Source organism: Marmota flaviventris, chromosome 5, assembly GCF_047511675.1.
Source record: "Marmota flaviventris isolate mMarFla1 chromosome 5, mMarFla1.hap1, whole genome shotgun sequence".
Lineage (NCBI taxonomy): Eukaryota > Metazoa > Chordata > Mammalia > Rodentia > Sciuridae > Marmota > Marmota flaviventris.
Genome location: NC_092502.1, coordinates 62,417,917 through 62,439,397, shown reverse-complemented (window position 1 = coordinate 62,439,397; position 21,481 = coordinate 62,417,917). Strand labels below are relative to the sequence as shown.

The window sequence follows — 21,481 nt, the reverse complement described above, 5'->3', positions numbered from 1 at the left end:
ATCCCCTACTATCCCCCCTCCCCTCCCCTCCCATCTTCCCTCTCTACCTCATCTGTTGTTGTTCAGTTCTCTCCCTTGTTTCCCCCCCCTTTCCCCTCACAACCTCTTATATGTGATTTCGTATAACGTTGAGGGTTTCCTTCCGTTTCTGGGGTTATACAGTTAAGTTGGGGCATTTTTTGAAAAAAAAAAATGAAGCTTAAGATTACATCAAAAGGAGAATCACAAACCAAAACATGTCTCCTACATTATACAATTTTGTCCACCCAATTAATCTGAGCAGTCAACTCCTATACACAAAGTTGTATAGGTGAAAATAAACTTTGTTTCATAATTTCCACTTTCATTTTAAAGGTAAGGTCCCAAGCAAGCTTTTCACCATAAAATTTTATACCTCTGTCATCAGTGGATTTATTTACTTTGTGTCCCTTAATGAAGACAATGGAGACCTCCTAAAGGTTCCATGGACCTCAGCATAATGCACCTCTCTGAGTTACACACCCTCATCCACAGTCATGTGATAAGTTGTTATGGAAACATACAAGTAATAGTGATGTAGTCAACACTCTCAAGCCTTTATATACATCAGCCCTGTTCCAAGCATGCCTTGAGCTTTAACTCATTCATTCCTCACAATAACACTTCAGGATAGAAGCCATTAAGATCCTCCTTTGACTGATGAGGAAACTGAGGCACAGAGAAAGTATATAACTTGCCCAGTGTCACACAGCTTAAATGATGGATGGCACTACATGGAGGCTGCAGAAGAATGCAGAATTATTTTTCCATGATGCAGTGCATCTGCCATGTGCATAGGAACTTTCTTCCTGAAGGAGAGATTACTGTTTCTCTTTAAGGAAAGAAAGCTACTTCGAAGACTGCCCCTAAGCATTACTCACCTGGAAGTGTTTAGGTTTCGATAGAGCTGCCCAAGGGACTCCAGCAGCCTCCCCTCCATCTCCCTGTCCCTGAATTGCTGAGCCAGGGCCAGCCAGCGCTCATGGTACATGATGCATGCCTCAGGATTTGGGGACACAGAGCTGTAGAAATGGCAGAGGCATTTGGTGACCTGAAGCTGACCTGAACATAAAGCAGGACATGAATGAGATGTCTAGAGAGAGAACACAAGCAAAGTATGTTCCAACAATTTTCCCTAATGCTCCCCAGCAGCACGGGACATACTCACTCTTTAAATGTTGATGCCTTAAGCCAAACAGCAACGCCATTTCATAACATAGGCGACCGTGGGTCAGCTGGTGTTCAGACACCAGAACTTGAGCCAGCCAGAGAAGCACCTGTACTAATTCCATGTCGGTCTCCTTGCAGGTCTGGAGTTCAGAATAGAGTTGGACTGCCTGAAGGAGAAAGTCCCTGGCTGGCTGTGGAGCCCAGGACTTGAAGGTCAGGTAACCAAGATTGGCCATAATCACTGCCTGGTTACGTACATCCCCCATCTCCCAAGCTCTGTTCAAGGCCTGGAGATAGTTCACGGCAGCTCTGCTCACACAGCCTTCATCTAGGAGTGCAAGCCCCAGGAGGTTATGGACCACTCCACTTTGGGCAACACTTTCTGTCTCCTTCAGGGAGCATAACAGTGGCTCAAGAATTTCCAGAGCCTTCTTCGCCTGTCTGGCTAAGAGATAGGCCCATGCCAGACAGAGGGAAGACTCAAAGACTTCTGGCTCACCCAGCAGCTGCCCCAGCATCAAGGACTGGCTTAGGTAGTGGATGGCACCATCAGGAGACCTGTGTTGGAGGTATGTTTTGGACAGGATGAGACACAGAGCCCTCTGGGTACTCCAGTCAGCTTGTTCCTCACAGGCAGCCAGCGACTGCCTGAGTATTGGGCAGGCCAAGGCAGAAACTTCACCCCAGCTTGAGGAACAAATGCCAAGGAGCTTGGGGGTATTCTGGAGGACCAAGTAGACCTGCCAAACCGGAAGAGATGTGCCCTGAGCGCTCTGAGTACCACGTTGCTGGACAGAGGCCACTGCAAGATGCGGAAGATATTTCTTGTCATAGAGAAAACTCAAGATGGTGGCCATAGCATCTGAAGGAGGAGGATGTCCAGACAAGAGCTGCAGGCGCTCAGCAAAGGGCAGGACTTCCTCATGCTGGCCTAGCTTCAGGAGCAATTGAATGGCCAGAAAGCAGGCCCTGGCCTCCAGGGGGCTGCTGCCCTCCACAATCCCCTGGCGCAGCACATAGGCCACCACATCAAGCTCGCTCTTGGCACTGGACTCACGGTCCGGCAGGCAGGCCAGCAGAGCCCCTGCCTTTTCCAGCAGGCCTGGGCCTTTATGCACCAGCCTCTGTCTCAGATAGATGGCAGCCAAGTGGATGTACAGAGAGGCCACCAAGCATAGGTCCCCAAAGGCCCCATCGAGAATGTGGATGGCCTCCTCAAAGTACACCCTGGCCTGGGAGAGCTTGACTTTCCTGACACTCAGCCGGCCCAAGAGGAAGCAGAGCCGGGCATGCGCCCAGGTCATATGGCTCTTCTTGGCCCACTTCCTGGAGGCCTCCAGATAGGCCACAAGCTCATCCTCTTCAGAGAAGTTGTAAAACGAAGAAGTAAGAAAAGAGAAGGAGAAATCGTACAGGCTCTTAAAGTTGTCCGTGTAACCCTCATGATCCAAAAAAGCCAATATGGAGCTAAAGTTATCAGCCTCCTCCTCATCCTGATCAGTGTTGAGGTCCATGAAAAGTTCGGGATCATCAAGGTCATCAGGTTCCGGGAGGAGATAGCTGTCGGAGGCGGCTGAGAGGAGCTCCTCCTCCTCTAGGTGGGAGTCCCCGGAGCTGCTGGAGTATCTGGAGCCCACGAACTGTCGCTCCTCCCAGGCTCCACCAGACCTGGCCTCGTGGAAGCCTTCAGCCTGGGATGCTATAAGGATAGGCAGAGTTGAGCAACCCTGAGCATCTGCAACTTAGGCAAGAGGACAAGCGAGCTGACCTGAAGGAGGAGAGGCCAGGTTCAGCATAATTTCTACTCACCGCTCAAATCATTGGGAAGATTCTGGATGGATTCAAACCCACCTAGGTAGAGATGAAGGACAGACCTAATGTTAGGTCAGAATGAGTCACCATGCCGATGCCTCCAGGGACCCAGGCCAGGAACCCCTAGGGAAGCTTCGTAGTGAAGTTTCAGACCATCGGTTATCATTTAAAAATGGCAGAACCTGCCCCTTTCACATCAGTTTAAGAGCTGTATGGACCCGACCTTCCTGTTTAACCCTTACACTTTACAGTTGGGAACTGAGACCCAGAGTCAGAGAAAGAAATCTGGAAACAAGCTCTATACCAAAAGGCTGGTATGGGGTGGGGGGATGATAAAATCTGAAGGCCAGAAAGATGCAAAACTCTCAGCAAGTTTCCACAGAGCCAGGCCTGAACTCCAAGTGCAGAGCATCTGGCGGGGTGTGACACTGCTCCCTTTCCACGTGTATCACATGCTCCATTCACTCGTCACCCATCCACTTGACAAGCATGGGTTAATGTGCACAAGGCACTGGACACTGCGCTTGGTAAAAGTGGCATAAGCAGGGGGACTAGGTAAGGAATAAAGAGCAAAATGCCTCTGAGGTGCCCAGTTTTGTTCCCTGAAGTACACAGGTGGGATGAGGAGGAAGAAAGGAGAATCCTGAGTACAGCTTTAGCCATCTTAATTTTGAGTTACTTGCAGGAGCTCTCAGCAGAGAATAAAGTAGGTCTGGATCTAAGGAGCAAAGCGGAGACTGCAAATACAGATTTGTGGCCCACAGCAGGTCACCAGGAGCTGGCCAACGTCCCAGGATGGAATGTGATCACACAGGCAAAGCATTTGGAAGGAGAATAGAGCAGGAAGGGAGGGAGAACAGGAGCAAGAGATTAGTTAATAAGCCTGAAGAACACTAGCATTTCTGGCAGAAAGAGACCAAAATGGCAAAGAGAGGAAAGTCGCAGAGGCCAAGGTGTCTTGGGATGCAGGCACCGAGCATCACAAAAGTAAAACAAATGAGGTAAGAACCAAGAAGTCACGTTGAGCTCGGCAGTGAATAAATTAACACTCTTGCCTGAAGAGCCACCGTGGATCTGAGGAGGTAAAGGCCAGATTCATAAGCCACAGATGGGGGCTGCTAAAGAGAAGATTCCACCTCTTCCTGACAGAAAAGCAACAGCTGTCTGTGGGCCCCTTCTGGGTTGCCAGAGAACATGGAAGACCCGCAGGCCCCTCATTGAGTCAACCTTCTTCCTTCTGCTATCCAGGGAAGCCTGCTTCTGAGACGGTCACTGCAGACACTCAAAGTCTGCAACTTGTAGAGTGGAGCCCCCACAGCTAAAGATGGAAAGCTGAAGAGCTTGGCTCTGGAAAACTGCTTACATGCCCTGGCCTCTCTGACACTGAGAGGTGTGTGCCAGTCTTACTGCAGTCATTTATCTTGGGGCCAGGACATCAAGAGCACAAATGAGTTACCAGATGGGAAGATGAATCAGAGGGTCACTCCTTCCCAAGTTACAGGTCAAGAAAGCTGGACTCTATCATTGAGACAGCCCTCTGCCAATTGCTTCAGTGCCAGGGCGGCTGCATGACTCTAGGGCACAACCTAAGCTCAGCAGAGCTGCACCCCTGACCTTTAACAAAAGACAACATGCTGCCTGGGCCTACCCTTGGGTCTCACAACCAATGGATCAAGAGTAGCAGATAACCTCTGACCCAAGTCTGCCACCCACCTCTGCCCTCCCATGGCACACCCTGAGCTTTCCTTGGTTTTCAGTCTTCACCCACATCTACTAGGCAGTGTCAGCTTCAACTGGCTGCCTCAGTTTTATGGACCGGTGTGATCTGCTCAAAAGCAAAGCTGGGCTGGGAGCTGATATCTGGGGTAAATGTTCCTCCTTATGCATGGATAAAGTCTCCAACCCCCTCCTATATCCTGGGAGTTGGCCTGACAGTGCCTCATGCAGTATCTCTGGATGTACCCATGAAATATGGCCCATCTACACAGGAGTAGACACAACATCACCATCATTGAAGAGGTGAAAGAAAAAGAATTCTTCTTCAAACCATCATCAGAGAATGAATGTGCTTTCCACAGGAAATCAGTATCATCCATTCATTTGCTCACCCAGTCCTTCAGAAATTGAGGAAAATGTGCCAGGCACTGAGGCCCCTCACCCCACAAGGCGAATGTATCCAAGAGCCCAATACCATTTTGTCTGGGGCAGTGTGGTGAAAGGGACTGTCCTGATGGGTAGTTAGAAGACAGCAGTTCTTATCTGGCATTAATTCATTTGGACCTCAGTTTCCCAGTATGGAAAATGAGGGGAGATATCATCTCTTAGGGCCCTTCCAGCTGGGACATCCTATGATCCCCATCTTTCTTTCTTATTAGGTTTTTATTTCATCCCTCAAAAGAGGGACTTCAGCCAGAATTCAGAAAATTCTTTTCTGAGGTTGGGATGGAAGACCCAATGCAGCTGACACTCACGGTGTAGGCAAGTGGATTTCATCTTATCTCATAGTTTCTAGACAATATGTCCTGTGCATTGTCAGAATTATCTGAAATCTAAAGTGAAATGCAGCTAATCAAATATGATCCAGTCATCAACTGAATAATGACCATGGCCCCAAATTCCTGGATGGGATTAGAATTTAGAGATAGTCTACTCCTGAGTAGAGATACCCTCCTAGTTGAGGAGGTTAAAGACCAAACACTCACTAAGCCTGTAGACAGATGTGATGTCAGTCTGAGCCAGTGCGTGGAGGAAGCTGGCACACTCCTCTTTCTTGTTGTTTCCCAGGGCCCACAGTGAGCACCTTTCCTCATCACTGAAAAACGCAGAGTTCTTGCTCCTGCATTGGGGCACAAGACAGAGACAGGTCAGTGCCAGGTTCCAGGCTCCCTCTCCTTCTCTTTGTTCTTAGGATGCAGTGAAGAACTTAGAGAAGCAATCAACCCATTGCTTGTGGCTGAAATCAGACTCTTCATCTTACTGTTGCAAATTATATTTTTCCTGCCAAAGAAAAAGAGTTATTAGCACCTCGTGCACAGAGAACTGAGCTGTGTGGTTATCAAAGTAGGTCAAAGTGGAAAAGCAAACACCCTTCTTCCTAAAACTCCATTCCTCCCCCGGCAAGAAAAAAAAAAATCCCTCTCTCTCTCAACCACAACCCACTCTTTGAGGCCACATGATGCCCAGTTTTAATGGGATAAATAGGATCTGGTTGTCTGAAGTATAAAGATTGGAAAGGAACCATTAAAAGAAGTTTCTTTGCCCTTAGGCTATTTGAGGAAAAATTTAGGGACAAGTAATACAATCTAGAGGAACAATGAAGAGAGTTTCACTGTGGTGGGAAGGAATCTGTCACAGTTGCTGAGACTTGATTACATGGCAGAGAACAGCATTATGTAATATGAAGGGAGAAAAAGCATGGGTAAGGGAGTCAGGGGCCTGGAAGAAATGATCATAAACAAAGGATCTTTGTACTCATCCTGCTGTGTAACCTGATTGTTAAGACTAGTTTGCTTACTAGATATGTGTTATGGAGTTGTTAAAAATTTACATGGAATTAGTTAAGAATTTGCAACTAGAAATGCCTTAGGAAGCATTCAATCCACTACCTAGCTGAAAATGTTTTAAGATCACTTTCAATTGTTTTTGAACCTCAGGGCCAATTTTTTTTAAGTTTTATTTGTTCTTTTTAGTTATACATGACAACAGAGTCTATTTCTACATTTATACAAACATAGAGTATATCTTATGGATATAAGATATGGATCCCAGTCTTGTGGATGTACACAATATTGACACTCACTGTGGCATATTCATATATATTCATAGGAAAGTTAGGTCAGATTCATTCCATTGTCTTTCTTATGCCTAAACAATTACCTGAGAAATCCAAGAGTTAATAATGGCTAATACTTTTGGAGGGTTATAATGAATCATACACTATTATCTCATTTAATCCCCATAATTGCCCTATGAGGCATGTACAATTTTGTGTGTGTGCATTAATATTTTTAATGAAGCAATATTTTCATCTACAACAAGAAAATGTTATCAAAAGGAGTCAATGTCTACTTACTTCAACTAGGATTAATTCAAGGCCAGTTTTCCCACTATGGAAGTAAGACACTTCTAAGTGCTCTATCGACTACCCTGGGGAATTATAAGGTGCTCCAGGGTGGCTGGTAGGAACAGGCCCTGCTCCTGGCACTGAGTCAGCATCAAGCACTGTCTTTAAGGTGGTTAATTCACCAAGCCCAAGGAGTTTCCCCTCATGCATACACTGAGCCTCCTCTACAGAAGAGGTAGGGGTTCCTTGAAAATCTCCAGAGTTGTCCCTCTGTGTCTCTTTCTCCTGTCTGGTCCCTTGTCCTATGAGCTCAAGGCAGGTACAATTTACACCTTTTTTGCAGAGGAAAAAATGGAGGCACCGAAAACTGAAGTGTGTGTTTTGGATGTGGTAGATCAGGGAATAATAGAATTCAGGAGGGTGTGCTGTGGCCAGCCACTCACCCTTTGTCTCCATAGCTCTGGTAAGGCAGCTTAAAATCCAAAAACGAAACTTGCAACTACATGAAGTGCTCAGGGCTACCGCAGTAATTAATGGCAGAACTGGTACTAGAGCCATGTCCTGATTCTGGTCTAGGGTTTATCTCACCATGTCCACTGAGCCCCCATTTCTCTGGCCTGATCTCCAGATTCTCCTCAAAGAGTTGCCCATCTCATGTACTGTTCCTAATAACTCTATGATGTAGGTGTTTAAATCCATGTTCATAGGTGAAGAAAATGGTTATGAAAGAGTCCATGTTCAGAATTACACAGCCTCAAAGTGATGAAGCTGAGACTGAATCTTAGGTCTTGTACCTCTAAGGTCCACTGCCTCAGACTTGATCTGCTAGAGTTCTGACTTTCAGGTACTTGGAGAGAGTTCAGGAAACTGACAAATGACGTTGTGGATTTCCAAAATGAAAGCTTGGTTAGAAGAATATGGCAAAGCTTCTGGCAATATGATAGCCTAAAGTATTCTAAAGGGCTCTTCTCTCTGGACACACAAATCTTGGATAATGTACAGCAGAGATAATTACTGTGAGCCTTGCTTTAACAATAAAGAAAGGGAAATCCCTGGGATCCAGAAAATAAAGCAGAAACCAAAATCAGGTTGGTAAGTTAAAGTAGTTGGCCCAGAGACCCTGATAGTTTCAACTCAGATACTGGCCCTCAGAAGTGGGGCTCACCTTACAATTATCCCCAGGGTCAGGAGATGTGACTTTGAACCTGTGTCAAGCAGGGAGCTGAATTAAGCTCTATTCATAAAGTCTGGACTTCGAAAGGGTAACAACTTCCTCAAAGAGATGAGTGGAAAACTTTGCACTGCCTGTCAAGAGCACACTTTTCATCTACCTGAATCCCTAGGAAAAAAAAAAAAATCAAACAACTAGGCCTACACCATTGAAGGTGTGGAATCTGAATTTACACTGTACAGTGAAGGTGCCACAAAGAACAACAGTAAAAAAATTAGTCCTGGATCATGAGTTCCTAGGATTCCAGGAGAAGCAAGTGTAAAACTTAATCCACAGGGAAATTTTCTTCAGTCCATGATTCATGCAACACTTCTAAATGTTGGAAATTACTCCACATAACAAAAAAATACAAATCCAAAAGTACAAATTAAGAAAATGAACTTCCCACAAAGACATTGATATCCAGAAGATGCATACTCAGGTAAATATATTCTGCACAACTAGAAATAGCACTAATCCAAAGAATAATTTATAAGCCTGGTTAAAACAATGAAATAAATAGAATGAATAGAAACTTCAAAGAAAAGATGAAACATTGCAAAAGGAGAAACAACCATCTGTGAACACTAGGAAAATTCAAATAGAAAACAAAGGCATGGAAATTAAAGACAATGTGCCATTTGGGGGTAGGAGATTAAATAGCAAGTTTAGTTACAGCTGAGGAAAAAATTAGTGAAACTGAAGATCATTTTGATGAAATTACCCTGAATGTGGTCTAAAGTAAAAAATGGTAAACTATTACAAAAGAACTGATTAAGTAAGATTGAGGATAGAATGGGTCCAACATACCTCTGAAAGGAATTCCACAAGAGAGATTAAAGAATGAGAGAGAGGCAGTATTCAAAGGGAGAATTATTGAGAATTTTCCAGAATTGAAGAAAGACATGAGTCTTCTGATTGAAGAAGCACACCAAATCCTGAGCAAAATAAATAAAAATAGTATCATTTTTAACAGGAGGTCCATTTCTTCATGTTTATAGGTCTTTTCAAATTGTCCATTTCTCCTAATTTTTCCTTCTGGGTTCAATTATCTATTACTTCACTGTTCAATTTCATGGGATTAAAGAATTAAATCTAAACAATAATAACATAGACTAATGAAATAGAAACAAAATGAATAAGAAAATAATCAATGTAAATGTTGGAGAGAGGTACTTGGAGAGAGTTCAAGGAAACTGACAAATGACATTGTGGATGTTAATGTAATTTTAAAATGTTAATGTAATTTTAAAAACATGGTTGACCAAAGGGAAAAAAATGGCTCTCTAAAAAAACTAATAAAATAAAATGCTGAAAATGGACTTAGAAATTTATATTAATAGTTACTTTCCCTCACACTTTGAAGATGCTATTCTGTATCTAGTTAAATTATCGTCCAAGAGTATATGTTTCAGTATATGTAAGACAAAGAACAAATTACTAGAAGTATTTACAATTCACACATCTTCCCTGAAATAACTACTAATAGAGGTACTTTTTGAAGAATAAAGTAAATAATCTACTATAAATTTATGATAGAATATGTCTTATGGTATAATTGTATGGTTTCATCAATGACAAAGAAAAAAAATTAGAAACTTAGAAAAAATACTGCTTACCTACATAGAAACAGCTATGAAACTAACAACAAAATTCTCAACAGCAAAAATATCTGCCACAAGAAATGGAAAATATAAAAAAAAAGACAAAGATAATATGAAGACTAAAATGAGGATATAACAAAAGATAGAATTTTTTAAATTTGTAATACTATCTTTTCTTTATGTTTTTTTCTTATCTTGAGTGCACTAATGTACCAATCTTGTTCTTTATTTTTTTTAGTTTAGACATGCAAGTGTATATATTTTCTTTAAGTAACACCGTTCAAATGAATTATACTTATCCCAATGTGAATAAATCCTCAGTTTACAATGTTAACGGAAAAAATGCCAGTTGCAGAAAACAAATTATATGAGAGATTTTAAGTAGGTAATATCAAATTTTTTCTTATAAACAATTAACAATTTTTAAAAGTATCAGAAAAAAAGACTGAAAAGAAAACAAAGCAACTTCAAGCAGCATTTGCCTCTGGAGCAGGAATCAGAAGATAAAAAGTCAGATGGGGTAAAAAGATCCCCCAAGTCTTTTGCCTTGTAAAACATACACAAACACAGATCTTTTTTCAACATTAATAAAGGAAGGATATGACTTTCTATCACACTCAGAAGCTCCAAGTTCCCCAATGCCACTCTGGCCAAACCCAAATACTTTATCTATTTGGGCAAAATGCTGGCTGCAAGTTTTAAGAACTGGCTTTCCATCAGCCACTGCTGAGAAACTAGAGAGCTGGGGTTAAACCCTATGCTGTGAGAAAAAGGAAATCCACAGTTTTACTTTCCTGGACAAGCAGGGGCCCTTCCCTATGGGTCAGAGGCATAGGCTAAATCTGACCCAGGAGACAGCCTGTGGAGGAATTCCTTTCTCATATAGGACCAATTTGGTATGTTTGTGTGTGTACACACACCTCATGGAAGAATAGGGAGGGAACGAACCCATGTAGAAGAGATCTCCAGCTAACACTGAGACCATCCTCAGAAATCCCCTACCAAAAGATCACAGGCTCAGAGTGACACCCAGTGGCAGCCACTGGCACAGCGCACAGGGCCCATACCTAGGCGACCTCAGAACACTGTCCACTGCTTGAGGCCACTTGCTGGGCTACCATTCCTTTGAGCTCAAAATTCACCCTTCTCGGTGGTTCAAGAAGATCTGCAACCCAGAGAGGGTCTGGGGGTATACTAGGACCCGATTCCCCTTGATTTTTCCCATCTCCAGCCTCTCTTTCCCCTTCCCTACCAAACTGGGCAATCTGTGGTTCATGAGGTCCCACAGGTGACCACGAAGACCAACAGATGGCACTGTGGATAAGTAGAAAGTGGTACGGCCTCCTTGTGTGATACAGGGGCTGTGTGAAAGTGTGGTCCTTACAACCAAGCCAGCTAAAGTGTGGTGACTAAATTAATTTAATGGTACTGAAAGTTGTTGCCATGTAGGGCAAGATGCGAGATGCCTAAGTCCAAATATAATCCATTAACTCCAAGGTCTGCCTCGTTATCCTATGAACACTGAGTCTCAACTCAAAGATGATGACACCTCATGGCATACTCACATTGGAGAGCAGGAATCGGGATCTATGCTCTTGGTGGGGACAAAGCCCACTTCTCCTGAGCTCATTGACTTCCCAATGAACCACTGAAGCCCGGGGATGACGAAGCCCACAATCTCAATGCTTTCTCCCTGGCAGAAGCTCAGTTCGTCCTTTTCTTTCCGCTCATAATCCTTCGAGGCCTTGCATCGTCCTCTGCCTGGGGAAATGGCACACAGCTCATAAATAAGGCACCAGCAGCCAAGCCTTCCCTGACCTGCCAGTGCGCAGGGACTGAGTGAGGGGACCCAGGCTTTAAAACTTTAAAGACCAGTAAAACTCCACCCCCCCAAAAAAAATAAATAAACTGGCAATAATGACGCAGGGTGACTGGCTTCTCATTTTGCTAAAGTAAGGCATTCAAAAAGAGGAACTATGATGCACTTCCACCACTATTTTATTTAAAAAAAAAAAAATGTTTAGAAAACCATAAGAAAGATAGTCTCCAGATACTGGATATGCCTTAAAACTGGATAAATGTGGTTTATAAAAAATTGAAAAGTTCACAGCATTGTCTTGGCATGATTTTGCCACTGCCATGTAAACACCTGGCCATGGGTAGCACAAATCCATAAACCAGTGTGCGAGGATCACTAAACCAGAATATCTCTATACATCCTCCAGCTGCTTTGGCCACTGTGACCCTCAGTCACAGTGAGATGGGGATAATAAGCACACCTGATGCTTATAAATGTTAGCATCAAAGAGACAATGTGCACAATACCTGGAATCTAGTCAAATGAGGTCAGCCTCGTTATCACTGATAGAATGGAAAGTGCTGATGATCAGAGGGATCTAAAAGTCTCTCCTTCTGACTACAGTAACTACCCAATTTTCTAACAAATTAGGATCTAATCATTCTTTATGATTGTTGTACTATTCAGTTTACAAAGAACATTTATGTCATTTTCTCAGAGTTTTCCCAAGAGTCCTAAAAGATAGGTAGGGCAACCATCAAAACCCCTTTGTATAGACTACTAAGTAGAAGCAGCACTAAGAGTGAATTGTGCAAGAACCTTATAGTAGCAAACTGAGTCTAGAACTTCCCACTAATCCTGCTCTCCTGGAGATGGTGGCCTCCGTTTCCATATTTGCTTTTATTCCTTTTATAACACCACTGGCTCAGTTCTTTTCAGATAATTCCCTCAAGTTTATACCATTATGTCTTCAAGATCAGAAATTCCCCTGCTTTGTGGGACAACAGGACTTACCATGACATCTACAATAAGAAAAGGTGCTACTTGATTTACAGAGGCCATCATGTTTAGTTCTCTTGATGACATTTGAAGTTGGTTTTATTATATCATTTTACTAATAATGAGGACAGGTGAATGGTCAAGGTCCCAACGGCATTAAGTTGTGCAGTAGACTTTGAACCCAGAACAGATTTTGAAGCCCCTCATTCCTAACTATAAGGCAACATTGCCTCAGAAAGCTAAAAATCTTGTTTATGGTCAGTTATTGATTATCTCTAACATCTGAGTTCCATAAATCCTTCCAGTTCTTTATTTTTAAGTGTTATTTGGTCTTAGAACTCCTACAATTGCACTTTTTGCTATGGATATGTGCCAGGGTCCATGATGGGAAGGGAACTTGAGAGATGACAATGATAGGAAGGTATACTCTAGGTACTTCATTATCCAATGGATACATGTATGCTCACAGTTAGGGGTGTGTGTGTGTACACAAACAAGTAAAGATCACATATAATACAGGCATGTGTGAACATATATATATGTGTATGTTCACTTATTTCATTCATTCATTCCACAAATATTTTCTCTACTATGTGCCCAGCATTCATATTCTTTCTGAATTCAAGTTTTATTTCAAATAATTTTAAGGAAAATTAGAAACATTTTCACCCAGAGATTGAAAATAGGCCATCTATCAGTTAAATCGGCTCACAAAATACTTAATTTGACCCACACCAAGGTTTTTTTTTTTCACCTGTCCATCTTTAAATCTCTATCATCCTTCCATTTAAGCCCTCCACACATCCCTGGGTCATGGCTACCCCTGCAGGCATTTATAGCTGCAGCTCTGACTTGAGACCTCTTATTTCACAAGCAAGAAAACCCACCCATACAGATAGGACTGACTTCCCCAGATCCAGTCAGTAGCAGAAACAAGACAGGAATTTACAACTATTCCAAGCCTGCAGATAAAATTAGTAGGCAGGACAACATCATCTCCTTAACAATACTGTGTTTTGAATTCAGTCATACCCATCTGATAGGAGCCTGTCCAATCCTTCTTCCTGGAAAGACCACAATTTCCTGGATAATTCTTTAGGAACCATCTGCCAATGGAAACATGGGGTTTGCAAACAAACATAGATTTCAAAAAAATAGAACAATGAGCAGAATCATCTATTAGGAAAATGATAATGAGGATCATAAGTACTGTTATTTGTCTATTTTAATGACAGCAAATACTTATTGAGAACTGATTTTATACCAGGCACTGTGGAAAGAAATGGGGTCCAACAGACCTGGGGTTATTTTCTGGCTCTGCAGTAGTTTGTCAGTTAAGTATCTAACAAACGATCCCTTTACATTCTCACTGTCAGATTCTCTGCCAGACAACCTGGAGTCCATGTTCTGGGAAAGTGTTTATTATCACTCTGTATGTTTGCGTTTATAGTGTCTTCAGCAGGGATTCCCAAACTTCAGTGAGAAAAACATTCACTGGGGAGTTTATTTCAAAATATTGACTCCTGGTCCCAATCCCAAGAGAGTCTGATTTGTACTGAAATCCCCAGGTCATGCCAATACAAGTGGCCTTCAGTCCATAGATTGAAAAATATTGCATAAGGGGAGGCCATGGGGTATATTTCCTCTTAGATACAAGATCCTTCTGAAATTTAGAGCTGTCTCCAATTTCATCAAATTGTATAACTCTTAACTATTAAAAAAAATAAAGCAATAAAAATCCACTCCAATTTTATTCTCTTCCAAGTATTGTGGAAGCCATTATCTGAAAGCAAGACTACTCTGTTCCATACAGACCTCAGTCTGCTCAGGGAAACTCTCAGGAAGTGGGGGGGGGGGGGGGGGGTGCTACTCACTGATGGAAAGGGACAGGCAGAGGCTCCAGGACTGAGGCAGGCACCAAGCCCCGCTGACCAGTCACTAAGGACACGCCTTCCCACTCAGATTCTCCTTCAGAGATCTTCACAGAGATTAGCTCATTCTTGCAAAGTGTCAAACACTCGCCCTCCTTCTCAGCTGGCTGAGTCAAGGAGCACAGGGCTCTGCAGAAGAAGTGGCCTGTAATAATGAAAAAAATAAATAAAAAAAGCCCTTTCCAATGAGTTGCAAGATGTAACAGAAGATTATCATTCAAGGTAAAATTTCCATCGAGAACCCAAATGCTTTGCTTTCTGAGAGTAAAATGGACTATGGGCAGGGAAAGGGGGAGGTGGGAACATGATAAGAGGTCCTTTGTGATCCCAGGAAAAGTGGCAAGGAAAAAAAAAAAGCCACTGAGAGGAAATTCACTTAAAATAGACACCAACATTTCTGAGAAATCTGTAAGAATAAGGAAGGCTTAATTGGGACCTTACTTTAAAAAGAGATAAAACAAAAACTAACAAAAATACATTTTCACGTAACAGAATTTGAATTATAATTGCAACTTCACACTAAAGCTTAGACCCAACAAAGAATAAGTTGATTTAGGTGAATTAATTACCCTGAGTTTTATAATAATGCAAGATGTAATTCTTTCCTTCATGCATGAATTGTGCAATGCAATCATAAGAGAATCATTTATATAATAATATTGTATGCAAATCTGGCTCTTTCAATGTGTTTACGAAGTCATCTGACTTGGCCATCTGCCAATCTGATGGTGTCCTAATTTGTAAACAGATCATGGGTTGCTTCAGGAGTTCTTCAACATCACTTTGCTTAATTTCACTAAATACTTCAGGTTTTTCAAGATTTGCAATTTGATTTTGCAATCAAATTTTATCACATGTTTAGATAAGTGTTTCTCAATCTTAGATGCCATTAGAATTACATGAGAAATTAAAAAGAAAAAAATTGCCAATGACTGGGGCCCCATCTCCAGGAATTTAAAATTGGCCAAGGTGGAGCCATGGTATGGGCATCTTTTTAAAACTCCCCAGGCAGCTCTAATATCAATCAGTGAGATTGACCAACAAGGCTGTTGATGTAATGTCAGTGTTGAACTTAAAGGAATGTTAGATGTACAGTTATAACAGTAGGTTCATTTGTGAATATTCCCATGTTTGAATGATTTTTGTCTCCCTTGGTATCCTAATTATTTCAGCGATTCCCATTAAAAATATGAAAGGGGGCCCATCCCCCACCTATGCCAGCCTTACCTTCTTGTACCAGGAGACTCAGGTACATGGTTTCCAGGTGTTCATCATCTATAGACACTTGAATCTCTGTGTCCTCCACCAACCTGCAGTTGAGCCAGTACTTGTGGTCAAAGAGAAGGTGTTCCAAACAAGTGGACACATAGCCTGGAAGTCAAGCCAACAAGGTTCCTGAACTGGATGAGTTCTGTGCTTAGCTGCAAAAGAAAGTGAGTGAGCTCCATCCTGAGCATCACCCAAGGCCCCATCCCCAACCTGCCACTTAAGTGGAAGTAGAATAGAACAGCAAAATAGGCCAGTTAGAGACTTTCCAGAATGAATTCTAGAACAGATTCAGCATCTGTTGGGAAATATGAGTCATGTTTAAAGTGATATTTACTATTTCAGCATACTGTGGGTCTCTGTAAATGCACTGAGATGACCAAACCCATTTACCTTTCTCTAATACAACCACAGAGGTCTCCAAGTTTACCAGGTTGACTCTGGGGGTTCCTGGTCTCCCCTTCACATTCTCCTGACCTAAGGTTCAAATTCCTGTGGCCCAGATGATGTAGAGGCTGAGAAGTTTCTCCATGGTTCACAAGAGTCAGGATCGACTTCATCCTCCCTGTTCTGACCCTGCCCCTTATCCAATGCTCAGCAAGCTCTGCTTTGTTAAAAGCAGACTAAAAGCTATGTAAAAATTGAAAAAAAAATGATATACAGTTCTTTGACATGTCCCCAAACATGAATTATTTGTATTAACATTTTGCTTGTTTTTTTTTTTTTTTTCTTCCTCTCTTACAAAAAGCTATTTCCATCCTGGCTGCCCATCATACTGATGTAGGCCTGTGTACTTGATAATCATGCTTATTGAACTTGAAAGTGAACACCTGGGGATCTTATTAAAGCACAGACCCTGACTCAGTAGGTCTAGGGTGGAGCCTGAGATTCTAATTTTCTACAGGTCATATTCGAGAGAGATGCAGCTGGCCCATAGAGCACAGTTTGGACACAGTTTGGAGAGAACAGAAAATCACCACAACTGTAAGAAAAGTTGCACCTCTAGCCATGGGTCATTGTGACCCTCCAGCCCCGTACCATTTTTCTCCCTGTGTATGTCCGTGGGAACCCAGCATTTTCTGGGATACATCCAATGTTCATCAAATCAGAGGACTTTTTGTAAGGTTTGGCTTGGCTCTGAAACCAACTGGGATTTTCTCCCTGGAGAAGATAGATGAACCATTGCCCACTGCAGTGGTTCTGCCACAGTGCCCTAATATCTTCCCTTACCTTTTAGAATCTTCTGCTGCTGAGGCCACTTTAGTAGGTAATTCCCTCATCTCTTTGATCTTTTCCAAATACATAGGGTAAGCATCTAGAATTTTAATATTTTGAGCACCTATTTGGACTTACTCAAGAGCAGTTTTCCATTAAAAAAAAAAAAAACTTCACATCTATCTCAGTACTTTCAGTTTGACAGATGTCCAAATTACTTATCAATTGATTGATATCTAATAAAGAAATCTCTCCCTGGATATAAGGAAGTGAATTTCTTCATTTGACATTTTAGAGTAATAGTATTTGCTTTAGATTTGGTTTCAGGCAGTTTGTGCTATTTGAAAAGTTAATCATTCTCTTTGGAGCTCTAACCTTTTTAATTATCAGAGATAAACCCATTCCTTAATATCAAGCCCTAAAGACTGTCTGAACTATACAGTGCTCCTCCTCCACCTGCCTGTCATGTCATACCTAAATTCAGGTAGGTGGAGAATTTCCAGATTTCTTCCATGGTCTTGAAGGTGAGGATGAACTGGGCCTTCTGGGACTGGATACTCACCAACCTTGCTGAAAGTTCCTGAATAAAGAGAATAATGAATTATCCTGGTGTGATGGAGGTGCTCTGTTGACAAGCTAACTTGTGGAACCAAGACTGGATGAAGTTCCTGACTGTGGTGTGGAAGTTTACAACACACACACACACACACACACACACACACACACCTAACAGAAACAGCTAAATATTAATCAAAAGAAGTCTGGTTGAAATGGAATATGATTCATCCGAGTGGAATATCATGACATTGTGCAGTCTTAGAAAAGAATGAAGAAGTTCTTTGTGTACTGATATAGGCTCTAAATATAAATGCAACAGCAGCTGCAACAAAGAGACCTGGGTATAGAACCATGTGCAGAGAATACCACCTTTTGTGTAAGGGGGAAAAAAGTTTATGTGGGAGAAGAGGGTGAATCATAGAAGGAAGCTTGGAAGCAAATGATTGCATACCTATGTCAAATGATTATTTTTATAAAGCTGACAAACAGAAAAACCAAAGTACCCAAAAGTAAAAATTATTCATAATCTCTTCTCCTAAATATCATAAATGTTAACACTTTCTTGTACTAATGAATCATTTTTCCTACACATGAGTTGCCATATAAATATTTTATATAAAGAGAATCTTAGTACTTAAATTGTTTTTGCAATCTTTTTCTTTTGCTAAATGATATGTTGTGAAACATCCTTCATATTATTAAGTAGTCTGCATAATGTTTAATGGTTACATATGCCAATGTTGTATTAATGCAATTAATTCTTATCATTTCCTTATAGAGTTTTTTTGTTTGTCTGTTTTGGTATTTTTTTTTTCTACTGGGAATTGAACTCAGGGGCACTTGATCACTGAGTCACATCCCCAGCCCCTATTTTGTATTTTATTTAGAGACAGGGTCTCACTGAGTTGCTTAGCACCTTGCTTTTGCTGAGGCTAGCTTTGAACTCCCGATCCTCCTGCGATTCCTTACGTTTTCACATTTGGATCATAGTTCATTTTTTCAATATCAGAAATGATCCTGGGATGAACATCCTTATAGCTAAATATTTGTGCACATCCTTGATTTTTCTGAAATAAATAATTTCAGAATGCAATTGGAATGCAAGGATATGCACAGTTTCTATTCCAAAATGCAGGCGCTCAGCTGCCCTCTAGAAAGACTGTTTCAGTTTAAATCATGCTCACAAGCAGAGCAAGAGGAGGCCTGTGAAACTGTAGAATATTATGTGAAGCAAAATAAGCCAATCCCAAAGAACCAAAGGCAGAATGTTTTCTCTGATATGCGGATGTTAATTCACAAGGTGGGGGGATAGAGGTATTTTGGACTAGACAGAGGGGAGTGAAGGGAGGGGAGGGGGAATGGGGGTAGGAATTATAGTAGAATAAATCAGACATTATGACCCTATGTGTATATATGATTACATGATCTGTATAACTCTACATCATGAACAACCAGAAGAACGAAAAGTTATACTCTATGTATGATGTGTCAAAATGCATTCTATTGCCTATAACTAATTAGAACAAATAAAAAGAATATTTTTTAAAGGAGGTCTATGAGCCTCTTGTTTTTTAATATCAGAAAAAGGCCTGAATCACTGTTCATACTTTTTTTTTTTGGTATGAAGAATTTTCGGTAAATTGTTCTCTGTTGTTTTCCCAAACCTCTATAGTTGACTATAACTAGTAATGGTCTCAAAACATCTCTTTTCCAAGCCAAGTCCTGCCATCAAAACCAACTCCTTGACCCCCATCCTCAGGGAACCTGACTGGAAAAAGGAAGAAATAGAAGGATTCAAAAGAAGAGCCCCTAGCTCAGCAAAGTTAGGCTCTGTGTTTCATCCATGCCAATTCCCAGGAGGCCCCAGATCCTTGGAGGATATTGATTCTATAATCGAGGAAGGGGTTAAAAGTAAAAAATTGATTTGCGGAAAATTTACTAGATACCAGCTACTTTAGCAATAGCTTTATGAGTAATACCTCATTTAATTCCCACAATAACCCTACAAAGAGGGTGCAGTTGCATTTAAACCATTCTAACATATGCTTTTATAATATTTAACCATTTTATATTTTATTTTATTATTCTCTTAAAGGCACAGAAAAGAATAATGCATGTGATAATCCATGATATATTGGATCTAATTAAAAATGGCATTATCCTATATTTTAAGTACAAGGAGACCGGGGTTCAGAGAGGTAAAATCACCTGCCCAAGGTCACCTGCAGTGGGTAAGCTGCAGAGCTCTGATTGGATCTCAGATCCAGTTGGCTCAAGGCTCAGCTTTGGCCCCCAACCTTTTCCAGCTCAAGCCTTGGCTCAGCAGGCCAGCTCTCTAAAGGAAACCCTGCTTCTGCCCAATCAATGGGACTCAAGTTAAAAGGAAATTGAACGGATCAATCAGCAGCCAGTGTCTCCAAGTTCCTGAATTCCCAATCTACATATTGTGGGGTCGGGCTCCAAATTCCTTAATAGGACACCCATAGCACAAGAGTTAATAACAAGAATCAACAAATGGGACTTACTCAAACTAAAAAGTTTTTTCTCAGCAAAAGAAACAATAAGAGAGGTAAATAGGGAGCCTACACCCTGGGAACAAATCTTTACTCCTCACACTTCAGATAGAGCCCTAATATCCAGAGTATACAAAGAACTCAAAAAATTAGACAATAAGATAACAAATAACCCAATCAACAAATGGGCCAAGGACCTGAACAGACACTTCTCAGAGGAGGACATACAATCAATCAACAAGTACATGAAAAAATGCTCACCATCTCTAGCTGTCAGAGAAATGCAAATCAAAACCACCCTAAGATACCATCTCACTCCAGTGAGATTGGCAGCCATTATGAAGTCAAACAACAACAAGTGCTGGCGAGGATGTGGGGAAAAGGGTACTCTTTTACATTGCTGGTGGGACTGCAAATTGGTGCGGCCAATTTGGAAAGCAGTATGGAGATTCCTGGGAAAGCTGGGAATGGAACCACCATTTGACCCAGCTATTGCCCTTCTCGGACTATTCCCTGAAGACCTTAAAAGAGCGTACTACAGGGATACTGCCACATGGATGTTCATAGCAGCACAATTCACAATAGCTAGACTGTGGAACCAACCCAGATGCCCTTCAATAGACGAATGGATAAAAAAAAACGTGGCATTTATACACAATGGAGTACTACGCAGCACTAAAAAATGGCAAAATCATGGAATTTGCAGGGAAATGGATGGCACTAGAGCAGATTATGCTAAGTGAAGCTAGCCAATCCCTAAAAAACAAATGCCAAATGTCTTTGATATAATGAGAGCAACTAAGAACAGAGCAGGGAGGAAGAGCAGGAGGAAAAGATTAAACAGAGACACAAGGTGGGAGGGAAAGGGAGAGAAAAGGGAAATTGCATGGAAATGGAAGGAGACCCTCATTGTTATACAAAATTACATATAAGAGGTTGTGAGGGGAATGGGAAAAAAAAACAAGGAGAGAAATGAATTACAGTAGATGGGGTAGAGAGAGAAGATGGGAGGGGAGGGGAGGGGGGATAGTAGAGGATAGGAAAGGTAGCAGAATACAACAGTTACTAATATGGCATTATGTAAAAATGTGGATGTGTAACTGATGTGATTCTGCAATCTGTATTTGGGGTAAAAATGGGAGTTCATAACCCACTTGAATCTAATATATGAAATATGATATGTCAAGAGCTTTGTAATGTTTTGAACAACCAATAAAAATTAAAAATAAAAAATAAGACCCCCCAAAAAAATTTTAAAAATAAAATAAAATAATAAAATAAAATTTTAACTACTTTTTGTGGTATATAAAGTATATACTTTAAA

General features: G+C 41.4%; 1 protein-coding gene across 3 annotated transcripts in view; it reads right to left on the bottom strand.

The window, feature by feature from the left end:
- Nucleotides 1-21,481, bottom strand: part of Sh3tc2 (SH3 domain and tetratricopeptide repeats 2) — a 56,869-nt gene that overhangs the window by 20,645 nt on the left and 14,743 nt on the right. For all 3 annotated transcript variants that reach the window (XM_071612256.1, XM_027949371.2, XM_071612257.1), the window contains exons 4-12: nucleotides 17,561-17,666; nucleotides 15,833-15,976; nucleotides 14,549-14,750; nucleotides 13,707-13,780; nucleotides 11,443-11,638; nucleotides 5,703-5,836; nucleotides 2,998-3,039; nucleotides 1,187-2,887; nucleotides 900-1,080 (exon numbers count right to left, since the gene is read on the bottom strand). In XM_071612256.1, coding sequence (XP_071468357.1) covers nucleotides 900-1,080; nucleotides 1,187-2,887; nucleotides 2,998-3,039; nucleotides 5,703-5,836; nucleotides 11,443-11,638; nucleotides 13,707-13,780; nucleotides 14,549-14,750; nucleotides 15,833-15,976; nucleotides 17,561-17,666 — 2,780 coding nt within the window. The remainder of the gene's footprint in view (nucleotides 1-899; nucleotides 1,081-1,186; nucleotides 2,888-2,997; nucleotides 3,040-5,702; nucleotides 5,837-11,442; nucleotides 11,639-13,706; nucleotides 13,781-14,548; nucleotides 14,751-15,832; nucleotides 15,977-17,560; nucleotides 17,667-21,481) is intronic.